The sequence below is a fragment of the Myotis daubentonii genome, chromosome 5 (assembly GCF_963259705.1).
Source record: "Myotis daubentonii chromosome 5, mMyoDau2.1, whole genome shotgun sequence".
Classification (NCBI taxonomy): domain Eukaryota; kingdom Metazoa; phylum Chordata; class Mammalia; order Chiroptera; family Vespertilionidae; genus Myotis; species Myotis daubentonii.
Window position 1 is genome coordinate 81,735,528 of NC_081844.1, and position 25,745 is coordinate 81,761,272.

At 43.6% G+C, this 25,745-nt stretch overlaps 1 protein-coding gene across 2 annotated transcripts in view; it reads right to left on the reverse strand.

Annotated features, from left to right (window-relative positions):
* The window catches only part of SIL1 (SIL1 nucleotide exchange factor), a 228,135-nt gene that overhangs the window by 141,983 nt on the left and 60,407 nt on the right, over positions 1 to 25,745 (reverse strand). The window contains exons 2-3 of one of the 2 annotated variants that reach the window (XM_059698515.1): positions 21,442 to 21,534; positions 15,350 to 15,485 (exon numbers count right to left, since the gene is read on the reverse strand). In XM_059698515.1, the coding sequence (XP_059554498.1) occupies positions 15,350 to 15,485; positions 21,442 to 21,516 (211 nt within the window). In that variant the 5' untranslated portion in view covers positions 21,517 to 21,534. Of the gene's footprint in view, positions 1 to 15,349; positions 15,486 to 21,441; positions 21,555 to 25,745 lie in introns of both variants that reach the window. The other variant, XM_059698514.1, reaches the window with a different exon arrangement.

Below are 25,745 nucleotides of genomic sequence, written 5' to 3' on the forward strand. Positions count from 1 at the left end.
TCTAGTCAGGATGCAGCAGTTGTGTGGGTGCTAAAGAGGCAGGCGTTAGGGCCCCTTAGTAAGAGCCCTCCCTCTGACACAAAAGGCGAGACAGAGGCAGGTGTGATCTGCTATGCACGGCTCTACCCTGGTCAGTTTCTCCTTTACTTAACAGGTCACTGGGATAATCATTTATTTTAATTTTAAATCTTGAAATAATTTTAGACTTAGAGAAAAGATTAAAAAAAGACTCCAGAATTCCTATATGCCTTTCCCCCAGCTTTCCCTGATATTAACATCTAATGTAACCATAAAACAATTATTAAAACTAAGAAATTAACATTGGTACAACAGTGGTAACTAAACTAAATACTTTATTCAGATTTCACCAGTTTTTCCTTTAGTATTCTTTCTTTCTGTCCCAGAACCTAACCTAGGATACCACAATGCATTTAGTTGTCACATCACCTTAGTTTCCTCCGATCTGTGATAGCTCTTCAGTCTTTGTTTTTCTTGACTTGGACATAATTGAAGAGTACTGGTCAATTATTCTTTAGATCATACCTCAATTTAGGTTTGTCTGGTATCCACTCATTTTTATTACAACAGAGGCTAATATTTATTGAGCTATAACTATGCACCTGGCACTAGAGTAAACACTTTATATGCTTGTCTTATTTACTACTTAGGATAACCCTCTGAGGTAGTTATTATTACTATCCCTATTTTACAGATATTATTATTATAGGATATTTCATTAAACCTTAGTGGAATTAAGTAATTTGCCCAAGACTACCCACCTATAAAAGGCAGAGCTGAGGTGTGAACCCAGGTAGACTGACTCTACAACACTCTATTGTCTATATTTTCAAGTAACTGTGACAACAACCAGATGCCAAAATACAGCCTGGATTCTGCCCTCCATCAATCCCCTCTCTAAAGGACACGCCTCTTTGAAGAAAGGGTATTCTAGAATTTTGTCTTTTTTCAAAGGAAACAAACTAACCAAATTTAATTTGATTTAATTTCCAAGTTCTACTATACATCCATAAATTTCTTTCTCTTGACAAGAAATGCCTTCCTGGGCTAAGGACAAAGATGAGGTCGTTGTTCTCCTGAGACCTCACTCCTGACTAGTACCGGCAGATGGGAAATATATGAGCATGTAATTGTGCTCAAATCAAGAGAACTCTCTTCCAAGGGAGTTGCTAGTATATTGAGACACTGTGGTAACAGGACAAAAAAGAAAAGAAAAAAAAAAAAGAAGGGGAGGGGAGGGGAGGGAAAGGGTCGGAGGTGACAGGAGCGGAAAGAAGAGAACAGAAAAAAAAGCCCAGCAGGTGTGGCTCAGCTTGCTGAGTGCAGTCCTGTGTACCAGGAGGTTGCAGTTCCATTCCTGGTTAGGGCACAGGCCCAGGTTGTGGGCTCAATCCCCAGTAGGGGGCATGCAGGAAGCAGCTGATCAAAGATTCTCTCTCATCACTGATGTTTCTTTCTCTCTCTCCCTCTCTCTCCCTTTCTCTCTCTGAAATAAATAAAAAATATATTTTTTTAAAAAAATGCACCCTACTGAGGTTACTTCTTTTCTATGTCATGCCTAGAAGCGTCCAATGAGAGCCAACACAAGCCGGTACCTCCTCTTCAGCATTAGGCTCTTCGGCAAAGTTGATACATAACTCATTCATGTAGCACAGGGGGTGTGTGTCAATGGACAGGGCTGTGGGAAACAAGCCAGGAAGAACTCCAGCTGCACTCCAGGATTTGTTTTTTATGCTTATGACTTTAGATCACTCAGTTCCACCGACGTGATTTTTCCCAAATCCCTTCTCTGGCAATGCTAATGTGTTTTTCCTCACATTCTAACTGATCAGCAAAATATGTGGCTGAAAGAACTGGCTTGGAAGTAATTTTTTTGATGTTGACAGAATTGAGAAAATATTCCACCAGCTATACACCTCCATGTCTATCCATACCTGTAACCTGCCACTCAGCCGCAGGTAAAGGCCATTACAGCAAGGGAAGAAAGAAGGCAAGAGGGCAAGGGAGGCAACAAGGGAGAAGAGCTGAGAGCATAAAAATGAGAGAGAAAAACAGAGAGCAAGAGAGAGAGAAAGAACATTCAGTTCAAACTGTCACTACAGAACCAAGACTTTCACTGACATGCATAAGCAGTGTTAGATGATGCCAGCAAATAGGTGAAGACTCAGCCTTCCTTTGATTTGTCTTCTCTTACTTCTTCCAACTTCCCTTCACACACACCCACATACCCCTGCCAAGCATACCCCAACCCCATCACTAAGATGCGCTCCTGTAAATCAAATATTTCATTTGGCTATCCTTATTACTACCAGCTTTGTGCAAGAAAAAGCTGCTTCCCTTTGAAATCTACCATTCTATACCTGACTCAAGGTATTCTCAGCTAGCCATTTTGATCAAATATTGGAGGTTAAAATGAGAATGGTATTTAGAGAACAATTCCTCCAGCCTCTCTATCTGCAGTCTAACCCAGTGGGAATCTAAAGCCAGTTTATAGCCCTCAAATTACTCTGTACACAGGACTACTTACTCCTTTGTGTTTAGGGAAACCTGGATCTATCCCTGAGACCCTGAGATCTAATCTAGGAAATGAAGATAGGGCAGCTTGAATAATTCTGCATTCTCTTGAATAATTTCCCCCAAAATTGTTTTGTTCCCACCTAGACCTCAAATAACTACTTTCAATCAATGAGCCTATAGTTTCTATCATCAGAAGAAAGGAAATCCTAGAAAAAGCAATGGGATCTGAGCCGCCCCACGCCCCCCCGCCCCCCCTTCACTGACCAACCATGAGCTCCAAGAGACCTTTATGGAGCACTTTGAAGCCCCCTTAAGTAATGTACACAAAGCACCAAGCACAAGGTGCTTTCTCCAAAAATGTTAGTTTTCCTCCCTTCTCTAACAGCTAGGCTACAGTTCCTGGCTGCCTCCGTCATTCTTGACCATGAGATATTAGACAATCTCTTCGCCCTCTGTCTAAAAGCCTGACTTGGCAAAACCAGGATGAAAAAACAAGATGATGTTGGTGCGATTTTCAGGGGGCTTCTGGAGTGGGAGACAGAAAGTTTTCTTTTTTCCTAGGCAAAAAGAAAAACGTACAAATACACCATATTACTATTCCATAAAAATGCATCTCCGCCCAGATAAACTAATTATGGCCACAGATAACTGGTGCTTAGATAGAGGGATAAAACTGAAAACTTTAATTCAAAGAAATAGTTCTCTCTTTCCAAACAACTGCATTATACAGAACAGAAACACTATTCTCGAATTAAAGAAATTAAAATACAGCTCAATCTTTGTTTGCCTAAACCAACATATTACAGAAAATAAGGCAAGATCAACAACCTATTAGTTTATGAACATTAACAAAACAAAACCCTAACATGAACAGAAATATAATCAGCTGGATTAGAGCACAAGCAACAAAAGGCTTGCAAAAGAGCCCTCTGCACATAAGCCAGCCGTGGGCAAACTACGGCCCGCGGGCCGGATTCGGCCTGTTTGAAATGAATAAAACTAAAAAAAAAAAAAAAAAAAAAAAAGACCGTACCCTTTTATGTAATGATGTTTACTTTGAATTTATATTAGTTCACACAAACACTCCATCCATGCTTTTGTTCCGGCCCTCCGGTCCAGTTTAAGAACCCATTGTTGCCCTCGAGTCAAAAAGTTTGCCCATCCCTGACATAAGCTCTGATTCATTCAAGTTCTTTTCAAATCTGCCTAGAACAGTGGTTGGCAAATCACTCTTTGGCTCCTTTAGTGTGGCTCTTCCACAAAATACCATGTGCGGGCGAGCATGTCCAGTGCGATTGAAACTTCGTGGCCCATGCGCAGAAGTCGGTTTTCAGCCTGGGTGAGTCTATTTTGAAGAACTGGCGTTAGAAGAAGTGGGGGTTGTCGGCGGGAGATGGCGCAGGCGGGCGGAGGGATACGCAGTGCGGGGGAGGCACGTGCAATTCATGCATGAGTTGAGGATGGGAGAGTTGAAAGGGGTCGACCTCAGCGAATGTACCTCAATCAGTCTGAGGATGTTTTTAGCAAAGGCCAGCTTAGGAGTACCCTAATTAAGTTAATAACAATGTACCTACCTATATACTTTAAGTTTAAAAAATTTGGCTCTCAAAAGAAATTTCAATCGTTGTACTGTTGATATTTGGCTCTGTTGAGTAATGAGTTTGCCGACCACTGGCCTAGAAGATCAGTCAGTCACTGCTGAGGTATCACCCCCTCTGTGACCCTGGGCATTGCAGGAGCCTCCAAGAGTCTTGACGTTGCCTGTTACAGAAGAGGGAAGACTGGAGCAGGTTCATAGGAATTTCCAGTAAAGCTCTCAGCTTGCCCCATAGGCCAGACAGACAAGATCTCCAAAGACAATCCCTTAATGATCTATCCATCATTCCTCACACTCCAGCTATCCACTGCCCAGGGATCAAATTGCTCTAGAAAGTCACCAAACCCACTGATCCTGGCCCACCACCAAGTCAGAATGTCAGATGTCAACTGGGCACTTCCTGATGCTGGGCAATGGTTAGTTCTAACCTCCTGATTATCTAAGCACCTCCTCACAAAGGTTCTTCCTAACATCTCCATTCTTCAAGCACCCAATCGAATCCTTGTCTTTCATCATCCAAGGTAGAAGCCCCATCCTTGGCTTGGCTCAGAAAACTGAAGACATCTAATGAAAGCTTCCTTAAGTTCCTTCTATATCTCTCACACTTTTCCTTGTTTTCTTCTAGCCTCTGCTTCTAATTTCTAAGGCTCAACATATTCACAAGGCCAACACTTTGCATCTGCCACCTAAACAATTTTGCCTAATAAGTTATCTCCTCGCTGGAATTCAAATATGTCAAACACTTCGTCTGCCCTCTGCCTTCCAACATACACAAAATCTCTCTCTACTCAGCTTCAATGTCCCTACCTCTGGGAAATCTTTCCTTCAAGGCCCCTCCTCTGTGTTCTCACAGAGCTATATTCCTGTCTGGGGGTCCTCCTACACCACAAGCCTACATAGGCAAGTCTCGGTCAATTCCCACCATGGTATCTCCTGCATCAAGCACTATACCTGAAACATTATAAGAGTTCAACAAATGTAATATGAAATAAATAAGTTTTTTTAATGTGGCTATCTCTAAAATTACCATTTTAGTTCTCTCTTTCTACTATTCTCAAACCCTGGAGTTTATATTGTCTTTCTTCATTTCATCTCCCATTCATAGCACAGCCCCTGAATGAACTCAACTACTCACTCAGAGTTTACACTTACTTTCACATCTTTAGATCTACTGCCTTGTCAGTTCTCCTCATCTCCCCTCCCTCCCAGGGCTCCTCTATACTTCCCATTACCACCATCCCATTATTCCCCTACAGATCCCTGCCTCTCCAGCCAAGTAGATATATTCTCACTTTTATGTCTCTATTCATGTCATTCCCCCTCCACTCATGTTTAATGCCTGTCCTATTCTCTACCTACTCAAATATTATCTCCTCTTAAGTTACTGGTTAGTTCCTACCTCCAGTGCTGTGACAAAACTAAGAATGGAACAGGTTCTAGAAAAGGACCTCTCATTCCAGCTCCAGTCCAGCCCTTGAGAGCTAGTCTCAGCCCTAAATAGTCCCATCCTTGGAGATAGCTTGGACAGTCTTAGCCAGCAGGATGAGGCCAATATTAGAGAAAGAAGGGAAGTCAGGGCTTCATAGATTGTCTAAACTAAAGCCAAGCCCTAGGTATGAAGGCTAAAACTGGTTTTGGTAGCTAGTTTTCCATTATTCCTACTCCAGACTGAAATGAAATGTTTTTCATTTCAGCCAGTTTGGGCATCCAATCTTTGAGAGCTGAAACTATGCAACTCTGCTAAACACTCTTTATTAAACCTCAGAGAGAATAGGTGGATGGAGGAAACAGAGGAAGAAGAAGATAGGGGCCCAGGGAGAGGATTAAACATACAAATACTTATTAGAAAGCAGACGGCAAACAGCTGCTCTCCCTTCCCACTCAAGCCCACAGATTGCAAACTGGACCCTGGCCTGCTCCATCCTTGTAATGAAGGCCAAACCCCAGACAGAGATGCTCAGGTGCCAGTGCAGAGCTCGGCCAGCTAGTCTCAAAGTGGGCTCAGCCTTGGCAGTGGCTGCCAAGGAGGTCACAGGCCTTCCTGCCCTGGCCTCCATCTGTTCCCCCAGTGGGGTATGGGATTTGATTGCTACAGGGCAGTGGTCAGCCATCCTGAGAGAATTCCACATATGGGAAATGAGATCTCTCTGAAGTAAAAAGATCTAAACCAGTGATGGCGAACCTTTTGAGCTCGGCGTGTCAGCATTTTGAAAAACCCTAACTTAACTCTGGTGCCGTGTCACATATAGAAATTTTTTGATATTTGCAACCATAGTAAAACAAAGACTTATATTTTGATATTTATTTTATATATTTAAATGCCATTTAACAAAGAAAAATCAACCAAAAAAATGAGTTCTCATGTCACCTCTGACACGCGTGTCATAGGTTTGCCATCACTGCCCTAGAGAGTTCCCCCTGACTAACTCATATTACCAAGGAGCAAAGGAGATGCTCAGAGTGGAGAATTATGAACGAAGGCTGGGGAGGTGGCAATAATGGGGGAAATGGGCCGGAAGTATAAGAGGAAAAGAACAAATAAGTTACTGGAGAATCCTCAGGAGACTTGAAAGCCTTCAAAGTTGGTGAAGAAAGCATTGTGCAGAAGGAAGAGGCACCAATGATAAGCTCTGTTGAACATCTCATCCTAAAAAGTTGCTGAAGACAGCAACTTGTGTTCAAGAGAGGAGACAAACTATCCCACAACACACACACACACACACACACACACAAAAGACATGCTGTTTCCTCTATCCAGCTCCTGCTACACTTTTCCAGCACTGCACTTGAGCCAGGGTGAAAGATCATTCAACAGAGGCCCCATCCTATACCTTTCCCTCAGGTGATTACCTCCTGGTGGCAGCCAAGAAGTCTCACTGTACCACTCTGATGAGCCACAGGAGCTTAGGTATGAACACCACTGCTCATGGGCCTTGGGGAGGGACTGTGCCTGTGTGTGAAGAACAAAAGCAGATCATACTCTTGTAGATCATCCTGGGGAATGAAATGACCCATAAGAAGATCCCTCCAGACCAGGAGAGAAAAGGAAGGTCACCTCCCTCCAAACCACAGAGCTGGGGAGGGAACAGAGAGTACTGGGAGCTTTGCCCCTTAGTACTACCTCAACTGCAGCCTGTGGTATAATAAAAAATATATCTGATCTTCATCCCTGGTTTCTGGCACAGAGTTCCTAAAACCCTTGGAATTTCCTGAATGTTATCTTTTTTAATTCCCAAGTTTATGCCAATGAGATGACTCTTGGTGAGGGGCCTTTAAATAATTTTAAGGTGGGAGCTGATCACCAGAAAGACCAAGCTATGATTAGAAGGCTGGAACTTTTAGCCCCATCCCCTTACCTCCAGGGAGGGGAGAGGGGCTGGAGATTAAGTTCAATCACCAATGGCCAATAGTTTAATCAATCATAGCTATATAATGAAACTTCCATAAAATCTCCTAAAGAATAAGGTCAGAGAGCTTCCGGCTGGGTGAACACACAGAAGTGCTGGGAGGGTGGTGTGCCCAGAGAGGGCATGAAAGCTATGAATCTCTTTCCCCATATCTTACCCTATACATCTCTTCTATTTGGCTGTTCCTGAGTTGTACCCTTACAATAAATCAGTAAAGTGTTTTTCCTGAGTTCTTCAAGCTGTTCTAGCAAATTGTCAAACCTGAGAAGGGGGTTGTGGGGACCCCTAATTTATAGCTGATCAATCAAAAAAGTTCAAGTGGCCTGGAACTTTCGACACATCTGAAGTAGAGATGGGGCACTAAGCCATTAAACTGTGGGATCTGACACTAAGTCCAGGTAGATAGTATCAGAAGTGAAGTGAATTGTTGAACATTCAGTTGGTTTTGGAGGATTAGAGAATCACACAGCCCCATCCAAGCTGCAAGGAACTAAAGGCTTCACAGAGACAAGTGCTCCTTCAGACAGATGTCTAGGGCCTTCAGGAAATCAGACTCCTCTCTTAAATACTTGAAACAGAGTAGTTGGTCTACTATAAATGAGGTTTATACAATTCAATTCCCTCCCATTGCTTGTGCAGATCTGAAATGATCTGACCAGATGGCTGGTGCTCTATAATTCTTGGATTGCTCTCATCAGTTGATGATTTGGATTTTTTTCCCTTTTTTTTTTAACCCCCTCACATGAACGTGTCCTTGCACAGACTTCCTGCGTGCTCCCATCAAAAGAGCTCTTTGTGCTAATGCTAATATTTCAGAGGCTCTCATGGCCTCCTGAAAGTCAGCTCAGGTCAATAAGAAACCCTAGGTTTGAGCTTCCCTGAGCCCACATGGGGCAAGACAAGGGAGCCCTTTGCCCAGGCTGTCTTGTCACCTCCACTTCTCCTTCAGGTCTTCAAGGAAAGGGAGCCAGCAAAGGTATATTTTTTCAAATGACAACTATAACCACTTCTTGAATATTTCCTATATGCCAGGCCCTGTGTGAAACATTTTATACATGTTAATGTTGTTCAGTCTTACGTCATCTTTGTGAAGTAGGTATTTTCATCCCCATTTTCAGATGAGGAAACTACGGTTCAAAGATTCCAATCAACCTGACCAAGACCACACAGCTCAAATAGAGAACTAAAGATGAGGGTGGAAGTTTATCATCCTAGAATTTGACTCACTGCTCCAGCAAGATCTCAAGGGTAGAGATAGAAGGCCCTTGCCTTCCCCCTCCCTTGTGCCCTTACTGAGACACTTCCACCAAAACATCCAAAAACACTTCAGTGCCTTTTTCTGTCTCTGTGTCCTCTGTGAGACTATGAGCTGCTGGAAGGCAGGGGCATGTCCCATTTGCTATCCAAAGAGACAGATGGCACAGTGGTTAGGAGCCCAAGCTTAGGGTCAGACAAAACTAAGTTTGAATTCTGACTCTACCATTTATTGGTCATTTGGCTAAGTCAGTTCTCCTCCCTGAAATTCAGTTTTGTCTATAAAAATAAAGGTGGTTATAGCACCTGCCCTCAAAGAATGCCTGGCACAGTTGATGCTTACTAAATGTGATCTATTATCTGTATTTCCAGCTACCAATACAGTGTCTGGCACAAAATAGGATCTCAGAAAATACCCAGGGAGCACAAGCCCCACTATTCATGGCTGTGACCAGCTTTCATAATAACAAGTACATAGACACAATGTCCTAGGTTTTAGGGGTCCTCAGTCCCAGGACAAACTCCTGAGTTCCATGCCCAGAACCCACAGGACTTGCCAGCAAACAGCTTTCCTCTGCTTGCTTGTGAACAGTTGATGCTGAATCCACATTTAAATGCTTTCTGTGCTTCCATAAGGTGAGACAGATCCCAAAATAAACCAGAAGAGAGAGAGAGAGAGAGAGAGAGAGAGAGAGAGAGAGAGAGAGAGAGAGAGAAGAAAATCACTTCCAGGAACAAGAGGCTCACAGTGAGGATGCTGACAGTAATAAAAGAGGCAGGCTTACTTCAGGAGAGTGACCTGCAGCTGCTCCAGGGCTGAGTGGCTGGGGCCTAATTCCCACCTGGCCTGGTGGGAAGACCCATGAAGTCATGGGTTGGTCCCCTGGTATTCCAACACATAACTATAAATCTGCCTTCAAATGAGCCCAGACCACGTACCCTAGTATCTCCTCCTTGGAGGCCTGGGGACAACAGAGATGAGATCCTCCCTTCAGAGACAGATGATACTAAACTAGGTTCAACATAAGCTAGCCACTTTACCATTTTCTTAAAAATCCCCAAAAGACACACCACCATCTTCTTATGCCATGTCCCTGACTCTGGCAGGAAATGCTGTGCTAACCCCTTCTGTTCCCTCATCAAAAATCTAGCCGGTTTGGTTTGGTGGGTAGAGCCCTAGCCGGTTTGGTTTGGTGGATAAGAGCATCAGCCTGTGGATGAAGGGTCCCAAATTCAATTCTGGTCAAGGGCACATGCCCGGGTTGTGGGCTCGATCCCCAGTGCGGGGAGTGCAGGAGGCAGCCAATCAATGAGCCTCTCTCATCACTGATGTTTATCTCTCTCTCTCCCTCCTCCTTCCTCTCTGAAATCAATAAAAATATATTTTTTTGAAAACCTCTGTAGAGGGAGAGAGGGAGAGCATTTCTTGAGGGAAGTCTCTCTTCACCAGAAATTCTCTTCCCCATCTAAGGCACAAAAGACAGGAAGACTACATACTCATGTCCCGTCACTGGCATATAATAAAACAATCAAGTTGAAGGGGTGGCACTAATGGAAAAATTACCATTTAAAATCAGCACTTCAGAGAACCAAGATGGTGGCATAGGTAAACACCTGTACTTGCTGCCTCCCACAACCACATCAAAATTACAACTAAAATACATAACAACTATCATCCACATCAGTAGGGAAAGCTGGCTGAGTGGAAGTACTACAACTAGAGAGGTAAAGAAGAAAGCGCATTGAGACTGGTAGGAGGTGCAGAATGGGCTGGCACCTGGGTGTGCCGCTTTTTTAATCGGGAGGGAAATACAAGCTCCCACTTGCTCTGAGCTCCAGTGCTGGGCGAGACTTGGGGGGACCCAGACACATACAGGGAGAAACTGGACTGCCTGGCATCGGGGCAGGAATGTGGGGTTGGCTTTCTTTCAGACGGAGGTGCTCGCAAGGGTCATTGTTCCTGTACTGGGACCTCCCCGGTGCAGGGCTGACTGGCAGCCACTGCTGTTTGCTCTGCCCTGGAGATTCCCTGAGACCCCGCCCTACTCAATTTACAACCCCACCCAGCTGTGCACAGTGGTTTTTGCATATGACTGGCCTGTCCTTTCTCAGCCTAAAATCTGTCAAACAAGCTGCAACTGGGTCAGGGAGCCCCAAAGCTATCAATAAAAGGCCCAAGGCCACACCAGCACCAGCCTGCCTTGCTTCACAGCTGGGCCTCGTCTGAGCACTTCCAAACCCAATACAAAGAGGAGGAATTTGCAGATCTCTCTGTAGCCCCAGGCACTGGCTGACTTTGCACCTTCTTGGAGATCCAAGAGCCAGTGTACCCAGTGGTCAGAGTGGGACCATCCAGATTACAAACTCCTCAGATCCATAAAGGACACACTGAGGGGGCAGACTCAGTGAGCACCAAAGCCCCACTGAAGCAAGTCCTGCCCCATAAGGGTGTCTCCTGCACAGCAGCTCTTCCATTGTAGACACAGTTGGTCTTCACAGCCAATTGGCCTGGAGGTCAATTCCTCCCAGTGATACCTACAACAATCAAGGCTTAACTACAACAAGATTGTGCACAAAACCCACAAAGGGGTGCACCAAGAGTGTCCACCTCAGGTAATTGGGGAGGCTGAGCCACTGGGCCCTATAGGACACCTAGCACAGAAAGCCACTCTATCAACACAGGGAAGCATAAAAAATGTGGAGACAAAGAAACAGGTCACAAACGACAGAAATGGAGGAAAGCAAACTATTGGATATACAGTTCAAAACTATGGTTATAAGGTTTTTCAAGAATTTTCTAGAAATTGCTGATAAATTTAGTGAGACCCTCAAGAAATCTAGTAAGACCCTCAAGGTTATGAAAAAGGACCAACTAGAAATTAAGCATACACTGACTGAAATAAAGAATAATTTACAGAGATCCAACAGCAGACAAGAGGATCCCAAGAATCAAGTCAAAGATTTGAAACATGAAGAAGCAAAAAACACCCAACCAGAAAAACAAAAAGAAAAAAGAATCCAAAAATATGAAGATAATATAAGGAGCCTCTGGGACAATTTCAAGCGTACCAACATCCGAATTATGGGGGTGGCAGAAGAAGAGAGAGAGCAAGATATTGAAAACCTATTTGAAGAAATAATGACAGAAAACTTCCCCTACCTGGTGAAAGAAATAGACTCACAAGTCCAGGAAGCGCAGAGAACCCCAAACAAAAGGAATCCAAAGAGGACCACACCAAAACACATCATAATTAAAATGCCAAGAGCAAAAGACAAAGAAAGAATCTTTTTTATTTTTTTATTTTATTGATTTTTTTACAGAGAGGAAGGGAGAGGGAGAGCTAGAAACATCGATGAGAAAGAAGCATCGATCAGCTGCCTCCTGCACGCCCCCCATTGGGGATGTGCCCACAACCAAGGTACATGCCCTTGACTGGAATCGAACCCGGGACCCTTGAGTCCGCAGGCTGACGCTCTATCCACTGAGCCAAACTGGTTCCGGCACAAAGAAAGAATCTTAAAAGCAGCAAGAGAAAAATGGTCAGTTACCTACAAGGGAGTACCCATACAATTGTCAGCTGATTTCTCAACAGAAACTATGCAGGCCAAAAGGGAATGGCAAGAAGTATTCAAAGTGATGAATAGCAAGAACCTACAAGGTTACTTTACCCAGCAAAGCTATCATTCAGAATTGAAGGTCAGATAAAGAGCTTCACCCTAACTGGTTTGGCTCAGTGGATAGAGCGTCGGCCTGCGGATTGAAAATCCCGGGTTCGATTCCGGCCAAGGGCATGTACCTTGGTTGCGGGCACATCCCCTGTAGGAGTTGTGCAAGAGGCAGCTGATCGTTGTTTCTCTCTCATCGATGTTTCTAACTCTCTATCCCCTCTCCCTACTTCTCTGTAAAAAAATCAATAAAATATATAAAAATAAAATAACAAATAAATAAATAAATAATGACTTATTTAAGGAAAAAAAAGAGCTTCACAGATAAGAAAAAGCTAAAGGAGTTCATCACCACCAAACCAGGATTATATGAAATGCTGAAAGGTATCCTTTAAGAAGAGGAAGGAGAAGAAAAAGGTAAAGATACAAATTATGAACAACAAATACACATCTATCAACAAGTGAATCTAAAAATCAAGTGAATAAATAATCTGATGGACAGAATAAACTGGTGAATATAATAGAATCAGGGGCATAGAAAGGGAGTGGACTGACGATTCTTGCGGGGGGAAAGGGGTGTGGAGTGTGGGAAGAGACTGGACAAAAATCGTACACCTATGGATGAGGACAGAGTGGGGGGGGGGTAAGAGCAGACGGTGGGGTGGGAACTGGGTGGAAGGGAGCTAAGGGCGGGGGGGGGGAGAGGAACAACTGTAATAATCTGAACAATAAAGATTTAATTTAAAAAAAAAAAGAAGTCAATTTCCTATCAACAAACATACATGCAAAACCTTCTCAATATACACACAGAACACCTCAATCCTATACCAGGGCCTAAGAGAGTCTTATCTATCTCCATTAATCAGACTTTCTAGCACCAGACTCAGAATAATACTCTTAAGATGGGGCAGACACTACTGAAACCAGAGTTGCTTTGCCCCCTGGGTTGTAGTGCCTAAGTGTCTATGTTCAACAAAACACACCAGCCTTTGGGACAGCTTCTAGGGAAAATCTGAGGCAGAATAATTTACAAAGGGCTCTTGAGAAACTAGAAAACAGAGAGAGATGTCAATGGGGCATCAAGTTAGATGTAAAAATCAATGCTCCACTCTAATTCTCCAGGAGGCACTCAGAGCCCTCAGCCTGCCCTTGTCATACAAGCCCTGGTTCTCCATCCCCAAGGCTACAGAGAGGGCTCTATATTTAGCCATTAACAGTAGCACCACTGGCCAAAAGACTGGGCAGGGGCCCTGGGTCAGAATTTTCAGGCTTGTTCTGCAATGCAGACCAGGCCTTGAAGGTGCCACAAAATTAGAGAGGGCAGGAGTGGGAGCCACAGGATACTGATCTCCATCTGCTCCAGGCACTTGCCTGGTTGAAGTGGTACAAGCACTTTTAATCACATAAAACTAGTAGATACAGCCCACATCTTCTACTCCTTACCCATGAAAACAACTCTAGTTTGAGTCTTCAAGGACCAGGGGGCTCAGTTCTCAAGGAAGCTAGGGGAGGGCAGTCAGAGGTTGGGTCTGCTGAACCCAGTACTTCTGTTCCTAAAACTTCCCTCTACTAACACCATTAGTTCCTACTTGGCTTTCTTGGTGCTTCATCACTCTTCTGTGGCATCAACTACTCCTATGCAAGCCCAGCAGGAGTGATATTATCACCAGAAAGTTGGCTGGCACAGCAAATGCTGTCCCCGCCAACACAGCAGCAATGGAGGCAGGGAGGATATGGTGATGAATATCAGCAAGGAACTGATGCAACTACACTGTGGCAGCTGCCAGGACTTACCATCTACCTTGCCACAGTGCAGAATGCAAACACCTACTCCTCAGAACAGGCCCAAGTGTCATCATGGTGGAACAAGGACAGTTGGGACTAGGACAAATGGGAAGAAGGTAGGTCCAGGCTATAGGATCAATGACATAGGACAAGTTAGCTGAATAACACAGGTCAAATTACATAACCTCTCTGAGCCTCAATGCTTTTATAGGAAAATAATAGGTCCTATTATGTGAAGATGGAACAAGATTATACACATGAAGCACCTAACACAGTACCTGAATATGATAAACACAATTGCTGGCTACTTTCATTATTATTATTATCTTTTTTTTTTTTAATCCTCACCTGAGGACATTTTCATTGATTTTTAGAGAGAGGGGAAGGGAAAGGGAGGGAGGGAGGGGAAGAGAGAGACAGAAACATTTGATTGGCTGCCTCCCGCATGAGCCCTAACCAAGGCGGGGATCAAACCTACAACCTAGGTATGTGCCCTGATAGGGAATCAAAATCGTGACATTTCATTGTATGGAATGAGATCCAACCAACTGAGCCACACCAGCCAGGGCTTTCATTATTATTTTAAACCTTGGGCTGGACTCAAAAAAGGGTTAGAAAGTTGTTCTTTCTGAGGACGCCCCATTTAAAAACCAGGCCAGGATCAGCCCCTGTTTCTTGGCACAGGTTCCTTTCGCAAAAGAACACTCCTGCCCTGCACCAATGCTCAGGACTCTCCTGTGAACAATATTTCAGCAGCACTGAGCCGAGCAGAAGAGCCCAAAATAGCATTTGCAGAGCAAGGCACATGTCACTGCCTCTCCTGTGCTTCAGAAGTGCAAGGAAAGAACGTTTTCAATCACTTGCTCAGAAAGCTTGGCCACCCACCACCTGCCTTCCTTCCAGGGCACTTAGAGGCTGAAATCTCTGTTCTGCTGGAAAATGAAGGTCCCTGAGCCCAGCAGCAGCAGCCACCACTGTGATGGACCACACTGTTCCCCTCCAGCGGGCCAAAGAGTGGCTGCTCCTTCAAAGGAGCCCTGTGGGGACAAAGGACATATACAATTTGAATTTAGAGTGTTTCATGGGGGTAGGGCGGGCTTAGTACCTGGCCGAAGGGCCTGCCACTCAGGGCTTGGGTGAAACACCTCCAGGACTTCAGGGTCCAGCTCCTCCTCTGCTGTGGTTTCCTTTCTCGCTGTTTCTTTGGTGGTGCTCTTCTCTGGATTGGTCAGCGCAAACTCCTTCAGAGAAAAAAAACAGAGCATGACCAACCACAGGTAAGCACCAGGCAAGCAGAAAGAAAATGGCCTAGGATGGTACTCTCTCCCTCTATGCTCCTCCTCCCCTCTCCGGCCATGTTTGGACCTTTCACGAGGTTAGCCTCAGAACCAATCAATATAAGTGAAACAATACGGTTAAATGAACAGAGTATGTGTTGCGTGTATACAGCATTTTTATACATGCATACAGAAAAAGTCCACAAAGTTCCATAATATCTCCAGGGGGTTAAGGAAACTTACTGGGAACAGAGGTTGGGAAAAAGAGACAATAAGCGCCTTTTTACTTTTTACCTGATATGCTACTATACACTGTTGGATGTTAAAAATTCATATCTATGCCCTGGCTGGTTTGGCTCAGTGGATGGAGTGTCGGCCTGCGAAATGAAGGGCCCCGGATTTGATTCTGGTAAAGGGCACATGCCGTGGTTGCGGGCTCGATCCCCAGTGTGGGGAGTGCAGGAGGCAGCTGATCGATGATTCTCTCTCATCATTAATGTTTCTATCTCATTCTCCCTCTCCTTTCCTCTCTGAAATCAATAAAAATACATTTTTTAAAAATTAAAATAAATAAAATTCATATCTATTACTCTTACAATTTAAATATATATATTTATAAAAAGGAAAAAAACATATATGAACAGGAGATAAGGCTCAAATGGCCACCCCAGATGTACAAAAGCTGGCAGCTGAGGCCCAATTGATTCCTAAGCAGCCTAGCATGGCACAGAAAGGACCTGGTAATTCCCTAGGATGCCTACAGGGCATAAATGATCACTTGGGACATTCCAACCCATGTGTAAGAGGTACAAGTGAGAAGCTGGTAGTCCAATTGGCCTGAGGGAGGAAGAAGCCCAGGTTGGAAATCTCTTCATAAAACCTGTTTCCTTCCACCCCATGGAGAGCATGGAGGACTAATGAAATGGTGTCAATGGAGTACTTTGAGCTCAGGAGACAAAGATGCAAGATAAATACAAAGTATTATTCATTTTGCTCCTTCCCAGCCTTCCTGTCCCATTTTTAAACCTGTTCTTGCATAAAAGCTATAATGCCTCAGGAAATTGGAACCAGAGGGTTCAGAGCTCTGGGAAATTACATTTGGGAGGGCAAGGAGGAACCCACACTAGCACACAGGGATGTTATTTCAGCCCTCCCACCTCCCCCATGATCACTTTTCCTACACCTCCCAATTCTTCCACTAATAATAAGTATTTTTAATGGATTCCTCTTATGAACCCAAAACTGTGCTAGTTACTTTACATAGATTTCATTTTTTGTTTCCAACAATTCTAACCTTAAATTGGGAGGTAACAATGCATCCCTTTCAAGCAGTGCCCCAGCTCCAGATATGCATCCCCACCTGCCTGGGTCTCTCAGATCCCATCTTTAATTCAATGTCAGAGGAAAGGTTAAGATGTTAAGGTGTTGATGATAACAATGTAAAGCCTAAGGATTTCACATTTTAACAAGAAATAAAGGCATGAAATTCAGATGGCAGGATTTTAGATCTTATTAAGAACTGGTAAGGAAACTACCTTGGGCAAGAAGAGCCTTTCAAAATATGTCATAAGTAAAGAGAGGCACTCACTATAGCATAATAGTTAAGAACTCAAGCTCAGCATCAGATCACCTAAAGTTCAAATCCCAGTTTCTTGTGACATCAGGAAAGTTACTTAACTTTCTAAGCATCAGTTTCCACATTTATGATGTGGAGATAATAACAACATTAGCTCGTATATCAGATGAAGTACTACCTTGTAAACCATTAGCCCTGTGTACACAGTAGCTGTTATTCTTATTACTTATAAAGGTAGTCATAGTTTCCAGATTAGATGAGTCTGTGCTATGATATCCAACAGAGACTACACCATATGGCATCATTTAGGCAGATCAGGTTTAGGTTGTGGTCACCTAGGCAGCCTGGCCCCACAAACCCCACCTACCCCTTCAACCTGAAGTTTGCACAAATCTGAGCTCAAAGAAAACTAGGAACAGGAAAGAAAATGTGCTTGTCATACTAAAGAGCAGACAGACTGGCATGTGGCACCCTGCATTCTGAGGGCATGGATATCAAGCTTCCAACAGCTGAGTTTCTGAGGACAGACTCTGTCAGCCTCTTTCACCACTATATCCTCCATGCTTAGCAAAGGGCTTAGTTTGTAATCACAGAACAAAGGAAGGAAGGAATGCCTCCTTCCCCTCTCACAAGCAGATATGTCTTTTGGATGCCTTGGACTAAGACAAACCCAAATTAGCTGAGTCTGCTGGAAGCCAGGTCCTAGCCACACATTCCAGAAAAAGACCACCTTGTCCATTAAGTATCCAGAGCCCTTTTTTTTCTAGATTTTTAAAATAAGGTTATCAGAGTAGGTTCAAGAAGGAGGGTTAGGAGAATCATGAAACACTGAGCCACATGCTTCAAGTCTGTGGCCACACATTTTTTGCAACAATCCTGTCACTGCTCAAAATGTGTGTTTTTTCTATTTCCTCTTGCTATCACTTTTGAGCCAGATGTTAAGCCACAGCTACTCGTACACACACACACACACACAGTCTATCATTATTTTACAGCATACCTCAGTTTTTAGTGGGTGTATTACAAAACTGATGCTCCCCTGTCTGATCACCAAATCTGGCTTTGGACTGTTTGCCCAAATCACATCTGGCAAGCACTGACAGAGGTTCAGTCATATGAATATACCATAAATTAGTCAGTTCAAGAAAGGAATTCCATAATAGGTTTTGAGGAAAAGCAACATCATAGGGATGAGCTTGTAATGGTAACAGCAGCTACCATTTACTAAGCCCTTACCATATGCCCAGCACTGGGCTAAAGTGCCTTCTGTGCTCACAACTCGTCCAAGTTTCATCTGTGATGCACATACATTTATACCCATTTTACAGATGAGTATGGATATGGGGTCTGTGAAAAATCACACTGCTGGGTAAAGCAGAACAGAGATTTAAGGTCAGGACTGCCTGGCTCCAAAGCCCAGGCATCATTTCTGACTCACTTCTGTGTCATGTGTCCTAATGGCTGTACCCTAGATACTGAGGAAATGAAGTGAGGGCCATGAGATTAACTTAGCATGTCTATCAGCACAGCCCCCTTGCCAAGAGAGGGTTTTCATGGACCAAGTGAGAAACCACAGTCTCAAAGAAAAGAAAAAGCAAGACTAGCCTCTCTCTGCCTGGGCAGTGTCTTGAACAGGAGAGAAGGACCAAGAGGTGAGAGAAGCCAGACAGCCCTTGGTCAGCTCTGAAGTAAATCCCATGCTTTGGTGCCCTCTCAGCTGGCTTCTTAGGGGAGGCTCCCTTCCATGCTGAAATCCTCAGCCCTCTCTTCTCCCTGACACCATCACTCCAAATACCAATTTCCTCTCAGCTGACTGCAAGAAATCCCAGCTAAGGTGTTAGCTGACAACAGCTTACTATGTCACACTTCCTTGCGCTTGTATCTGTATAAGAAATTCTTAAATATCAAAGGCTTCAAGATCCAAGAGAATGAACGAATCTCTAATGGTAGGATGATAGATGCTGTAATAGAGACAGACTGCCAGGGCAAGATTTTGGGACAGGAGTGTGTCTGACAGAGCCCTAAATTAAACCCTAGAAGCAGCTACCCCCTTACTGAAAATAATAGTTGACATTTACTGACCATCCATTGACCTGACTGTGCCAATCCCAAATGTTAGGTACTTTATATATAATCACATTTGATCTACACTAAAATCTTAAGAGGGACATACCAACCCTCTTAAGATAAGGAAACAAAGCTCAGAAATGGTCAAATGCCAAAAGGACGTTACCAAGGTCTGTGTTCCTTCCACTGGGTTCCACTACCTCCCTCATTACTCACCACCTTTTTGAAGGCGCCTCTTATTCAGATAAATGCAACCATATCACTTCAGCATCTACACAGACCTAAGATATGGCACCTCAGGTGCCACAGCAAGAGCCAGGAAGGGAGGCTGACTCCAGATCATGCCATGATACACACAGCCAACTTTTCCTGGGTGGCCATTAACCTTCACAAATGCCCTCAGGGAGGACAATTCCAGGTCTCCAGGAGCAGTTGTTGAACTCTGAAAAAAGGATCCTGACCATCCCCACCTCCCCCACTAACCACTTTCACTGTTGTGAAGGTGGCTGGCTGTATAATTTGGATTTTAAATGCCCCAGCAGGGCAGCAATTTTTATAGTATGAGAGAAAAGATGCTTCAACTCCTACTTGTGCTTAGCACATGATGAAAGATGATGACAAACTGATATAGCTTAGGAACAGACATAAGGATAAAAGCAGCTTCTGGTGATGAAAGTCAGTATTAACATTTTTCTGAAAATAGAGTCAATAGAACTAATATATATGGGCCAGAATAATTATGGCTTTGAAAGCTTATCTATTTGGTTGGACTCTTATCCAAAAGGGACTTATTGACACACGGTCCGTAAGTAAATTCATCAGCATGCTTTTGTTAATTGTACATCTGCTAAAGCTCACAATGGGGAGCACCTGGATCCTTGTGGGATGCAGGTTTGGGGTAGGGGGAATAGCCCTAATCTCCTGAGACACTTGGGTGCTTTTCTGGGTCAGGTCAAAGACAGCCCCAACCCTCATGCTGTGGCCAGTGCCACCATCAGGGGCCAATGGAATCTCATTCTCATTTTTCTTGAAGAAGAGACCAAAACCCCAGTATCAACAAGATTAGTCAGAGGACATTAAAAGTTCAAAAGGATTCAAGACTCCTAACTGTACGTTGTCTCCTGCTCCTCAAAGCGGGGAGAAATGCAGAGAGAAACATGACTTCAGAGAGAAGGTGGAAGCTTGTCACAAGTCAGAGGTGAACTTCAGCTGAGCTGGATTGTTATTAAATTCATCTCATTTGTCATTTGCACTTCAAGCCCTCCTGCTCCAAAGCTTCCAGCACTTTACCCACCATTTAGTGGGAGCCCCCGGGGTTAGGGAAGGTGGCCAGAAGTGGATGAAGCTGACAATCAAGGCTTCCCAAGGGAGGGAAAAAAGAGGGCACTGGGAGATGGTCAAGGGCAGGCTGTTACTGAGGCAGGCCAGGGGAAAGGGAGCCAGAAGCCTGCTCAAGCTCAGGACCTTCTTGGGCATTTTGCTCCAGCCTGTGGCAATAACAGAAACCCTAAGCAATGGGGTCTATGTTAATAAAGGGAGGCTGGGAAAAAGGATACAGAGTTATAGACAGACTTGAGAAAGCACAAGAAGAGAGAAGTAGAGGAAGAACCATTCTTACATGGTGCTCAGCATACAATCAGCCAGCTTTGGAGAGAATCTTGACCTTCCCAGCTCTGCCACAAACTGGTTGTATGATTTTGGCCAAGTTATTTAAAATCTCTGAATCTTAGTCTCCTCCTTCTCAAAATGAGGATAATAATTGTAGTTGTCTATTTCATAGTATTATTGGGGAGGGGTAAATGAGAATAGACATAAAGCACTTAATGACAACACCTAGTACATGGTAAACTTCTTATTATTAAAACTAGAGACCTGCTGCATGAAATTCGTGCAAGGGGCTCGGCCCCCACTACCACAGTGGCTGCCTCAGCCCCCGCCACCACCTCAGCCGCCTCTGCCTCGGCCCCCACCACCGCAGCTTCGTCCAGAAGGTCGTCCGGAAGGATGTTTGGAAGGATGTCCGGCCTAACTAGCATATTACGCTTTTATTACTATAGATTATTATCATCATCACCATATGTTCCCCAAAGGGAAATTATATCATGAAGTTTAAACAGAGGTCAGGGGATTCAGGGATAGAGGGAAAGAAATACACAGACTCCATGACTCAGCGCTGGCCACATTCATATAAGAAACATAAAAGCTCACCCCACTTCCACAGCAGCCCTGGTGGCATAGAGGACCAAAAAAAGATCCCTCTTGTGATAAGGTACTTACTTGGTTCTGATGACTGAAGCAGAAGGTGAAGCAGGAGACTATCAGTAGTCCAAGCAGCATGCCCAGAGGAGCCATCCTAGATAGGGGCAGGCCCTGAAGAGGCATAAAGAGACCTGATGAATATAAACACAGAAAACAGAAGATCAATAGGAAGCTGGTGCCTAATTCCCTGATGCCTGATCCCCCAGCACTGTGATTCCCATGATGTCACTTGTTCAATGAATGTCATGTCAGACATTTCCCACATAGAGGTATTATAGGTCTTCTACCACAGGAATAGATCAATGTAAATGAAGCCTCCATCTCTGATAAGGAGTCTAGCCACCCAAGGGGAGACATGCCTTTGTTGGAACTAAGCCACCAGAACTCTTACATGAGCTGTAACAGCCCTGGTCCCTTCCTTCCTCATTATCAACTTATCAGGTTGTACTGGGTGGTACTGGCTATGGTAAGGAGAAAAGGAAACTAACCCTTGATTGGTATGTGGACAGACATGGGCCCAAATCTGCATAAGCCTTTATAACCATTGACTTCTAAACCATACCTGCAGTTATGCCTGAAGACAGATGCCATCAGCATCCCTAAACCAACATAGTTCAATATTTTCAAGCTACAAAGCCTTTCACGTCACTTTTCAAACAGCCAGACAAATAAAAGTACAGACCCTAATAGCTGTTAAAATTAAAATGACACAAAAATAAAAAGACATCCCATGTTCATGGATTGGAGAGTTAAGGTTACAATACTACCAAAGCAATATGGAGATTCAATGCAATCCCTATCAAAATTCTAATGATATTTTTTTACAGAAGTGAAAAAAACTATCCTAAAATATATGTGGAATTTCACAGCAGCCAAAAAATCTTGGAGAAAAAAAAAGTTGGAGGACTCACACTTCCTGATTTCAAAACTTACTACAAAGCTATAGTAATGAAAACAGTATGGTACTGCATGAGGACAGACATATGAACCAATAGGATACAATTCAGAGCCCAGAAATAACCACATATATGGTCAATTATTTTCATCAAGGTTGCCAAGAACATTCAATACAGAAAGAACAGACTCTTAAACAAACTGTCCTGGGACAATTGGATATCCACATGCAAAATAATGAACTGGACAACCCTGGTCTGTGTGGCTCAGCTGGATGGGCATTGTCCCATGCACTGAAAGGTAGCTGGTTTGATTCCCAATCAGGGCGCATGCCGGGATTATAGGCTCGATCCCTGGTACGAGGCATGCAGGAGGCAGCCAATTGATATGGCTCTCACATCCATGTTTCTCTACCTCCCTCCCTCTCTAAAAATCAATTTTAAAAATCTTGCCGAAACCGGTTTGGCTCAGTGGATAGAGCATCGGCCTGTGGACTGAGAGGTCCCGGGTTCGATTCCGGTCAAGGGCATGTACCTGGGTGCGGGCATATCCCCAGTGGGAGATGTGCAGGAGGCAGCTGATCGATGTTTCTCTCTCATCGATGTTTCTAACTCTCTATCTCTCTCCCTTCCTCTCTGTAAAAAATCAATAAAATATATTAAAAAAAAAATCTTAAAAAAAAAAAAATGAAGTGGACCCTTCCTTTATACCATATACAAAAAAGTAACTCAATATGTGTTAATAGCCCTGTGGCCCAGTTGGTTGGGCATCATCCCATGCACCAAATGGTACTGGTTCAATTCCTGGTCAGGGCACATGCCTGGGTTGCGGGCTCGATCCCAGGCTCAATCCCTGCTTGGGGGTGTGCAGGAGACAGCTAATCGATGTTCTGCTCTCACATCGATGTATGTCTCTCTCTCTCTCTCTCTCTCTCTCTCTCTCTAAAAATCAATAAAAAATCTTTAAAAAGTAACTCAAAATGGATCAAAGACCTAAATTTAAGAAGAAAACATAGAGGAAATCATAATAACCTTAGATTTGGCAGTAGTTTCTTAAATATGACACCAAAAACATAGGTGATAAAAAAAATAGATAAATTAAACTCATCAAAATTAAAATACTTTTGTGTATCAAAGGACAATATCAAGGGAATGAAAAGACAACTCACAAAATGGGAGAAAATATTTGCAAATCACATATCTGATCAAAGTTTAATACCCAGAATATATGAACAGCTCAAGAAAAAAGACAAGCAACCCAAATTAAAATGGACAAAGGATTTTCTCCAAAAAAGATACACAAATGCCAACAGGGATATGAAAAGATAATCAACATCATTAATCACTGAGGAATACAAATCAAAGCCACAATTCGATAACACTTTAAATCCACTAAAATTAAACAACAATAAAAAAAATAAAGCAATAAATGTTAACAAGGATGTAGAGAAACTGAAACTCTCATACATAGCTGGTGGAAATACAAAATGGTACAGCTGCTATAGGACACAATTTGGCAGTTTCCCAAAAATCAAAGCATAGAATTACCGTATGATCCAGTAATTCCAGCCGTAGGTATATATTCTACACAAAAGATATGAAAACAGTGACTCAAACATATATTTCCATGTGAATGTTAACAGTATTATTCACAATAGCTAAAAGGTGGAAATAGATAAGAGAACGATGTCTTCCGCAGAGTGAGGGAATGACTCAGCATAGGAAACCAGGGTGGCTGCCCAGACCCTTTTAAAAAGTTTGTCTGTTGCCTAGCCGGCTTGTTTCAGTGGATAGAGTGTCTGCCTGCGGACTAAAGGGTTGCAGGTTTGATTTCGGTCAAGGGCATATGCCCGGGTTGCGGGCTTGATCCCCAGTAGAGGGATGTGCAGGAGGCAGCTGATCAATGATTCTCTCTCATCACTGATGTTTCTATCTCTCTCTTCCTCTCTGAAATCAATAAAAATATATTTTATAAAAATATCCTATCCCTAAGTAAAAAACAACAAAACTTTAAAAAATAAATAAAAATAAAAGGTTTTTGTGTTGATCACTCAGACCCAATACACCTCATTAGGCAATTTACTCAATAGAGGCTTAATTATGGGAAAACATTTCTTAGGAGTATGATGTTTACCTTTTCTCTTTCCTGTTCTTACCACACTTTTCCATGTTCCATCTCAATAAATTGGTCCTGTGACATAATTGGACAAAAGCCCTGCCTGCATCCACTCTCAGAAGTTATTACCCACTTGCCCAGCCCACCCTTTCACCCCTTTTCAGGGGCAGACGGAATCTTTCCCTAAGGACATCTGGAGCCATGAAAGAAAACAGCCCTGCTGGACCAGCACTAAGCTAAAAAAGCACAGCCAAATGGAAAAGCAAAGGCTTGGGTGCTATAAATAGCTGCTACACTCACCCAGCAGCAAAAGCCTTTTCTTTCTGCCAGCTTCTCCCCTCCTTTTTTGTCGACAAAATGGATCGGCTGAGTGCCACATGAGCTTCCCTCAGCAACCTGGCTCCCTGGGGCACCAATCATACTGAAAGACAGGGAATGAGTTCACAGCATGGCACTAGGTTCTGGACAGGTGCCTGGCCATGCCTTGGTGTGAGGAGGCGGGGGGACCAGGCTGGATGAGGATGAACAAGGGAATGAGGCTTCCACATCAGGAGTGAGAAAGTTGGAAAGGGAGATGAATTCCAAGATACCTTTCTTACCCCTGTGGCCTTGGCTGTGGGGAAAAGGGGAATAAAAAAATGAAACTGGGGACTCACAACATTATGAGGACAACATACAATAAGAGAGAACAAAGAATGTCCCAAAGTCACAGATTTCCTGTCCCCTACATGAGATTGTCCATATATATATACACATACACACACATATATATACATACACACACACACACACACACACACACACACACGCACACACACACAGTTAGATGCTCCCTCCTGATAATAATAAACCCTGAAACTGGTTCTGATGAAAAAAGATGAGGAGGAAGAGATAAATGAGAATAAAGAAATCAAGGGCAAAGAAGAAAAATTAACAGGAGCAGGAGGCCCAGAAGGGACAAAGGAAGAAGAGACCGGGGGCAAATGATTCACAAACAGCAGCTTCCTCACTCCTAGAGCCGTAAGGGGAGTGGGGGAAAAGAGAAATGGCAGCTTCTACAGGGCTCCCAGTGCCTCCACCTCCCCTACCCCCCCCCACACACATACACACGTACACCCTCAGAAGCATTTTCTGCCAATACTAAGAATGAGAGATCAATTGCAAATGGATCCTTCATTTCCACCTGACTAATGAATGCACTGCCTCCATATATTTTTCCATGAAACAGGGAGAGAGAATATGGAGGGTGGGTAGGTGCATGAGAGAAGCGAGGCTGGGAGAAAAGTGTGACACAATTTCCCAAGCTTTGCAGG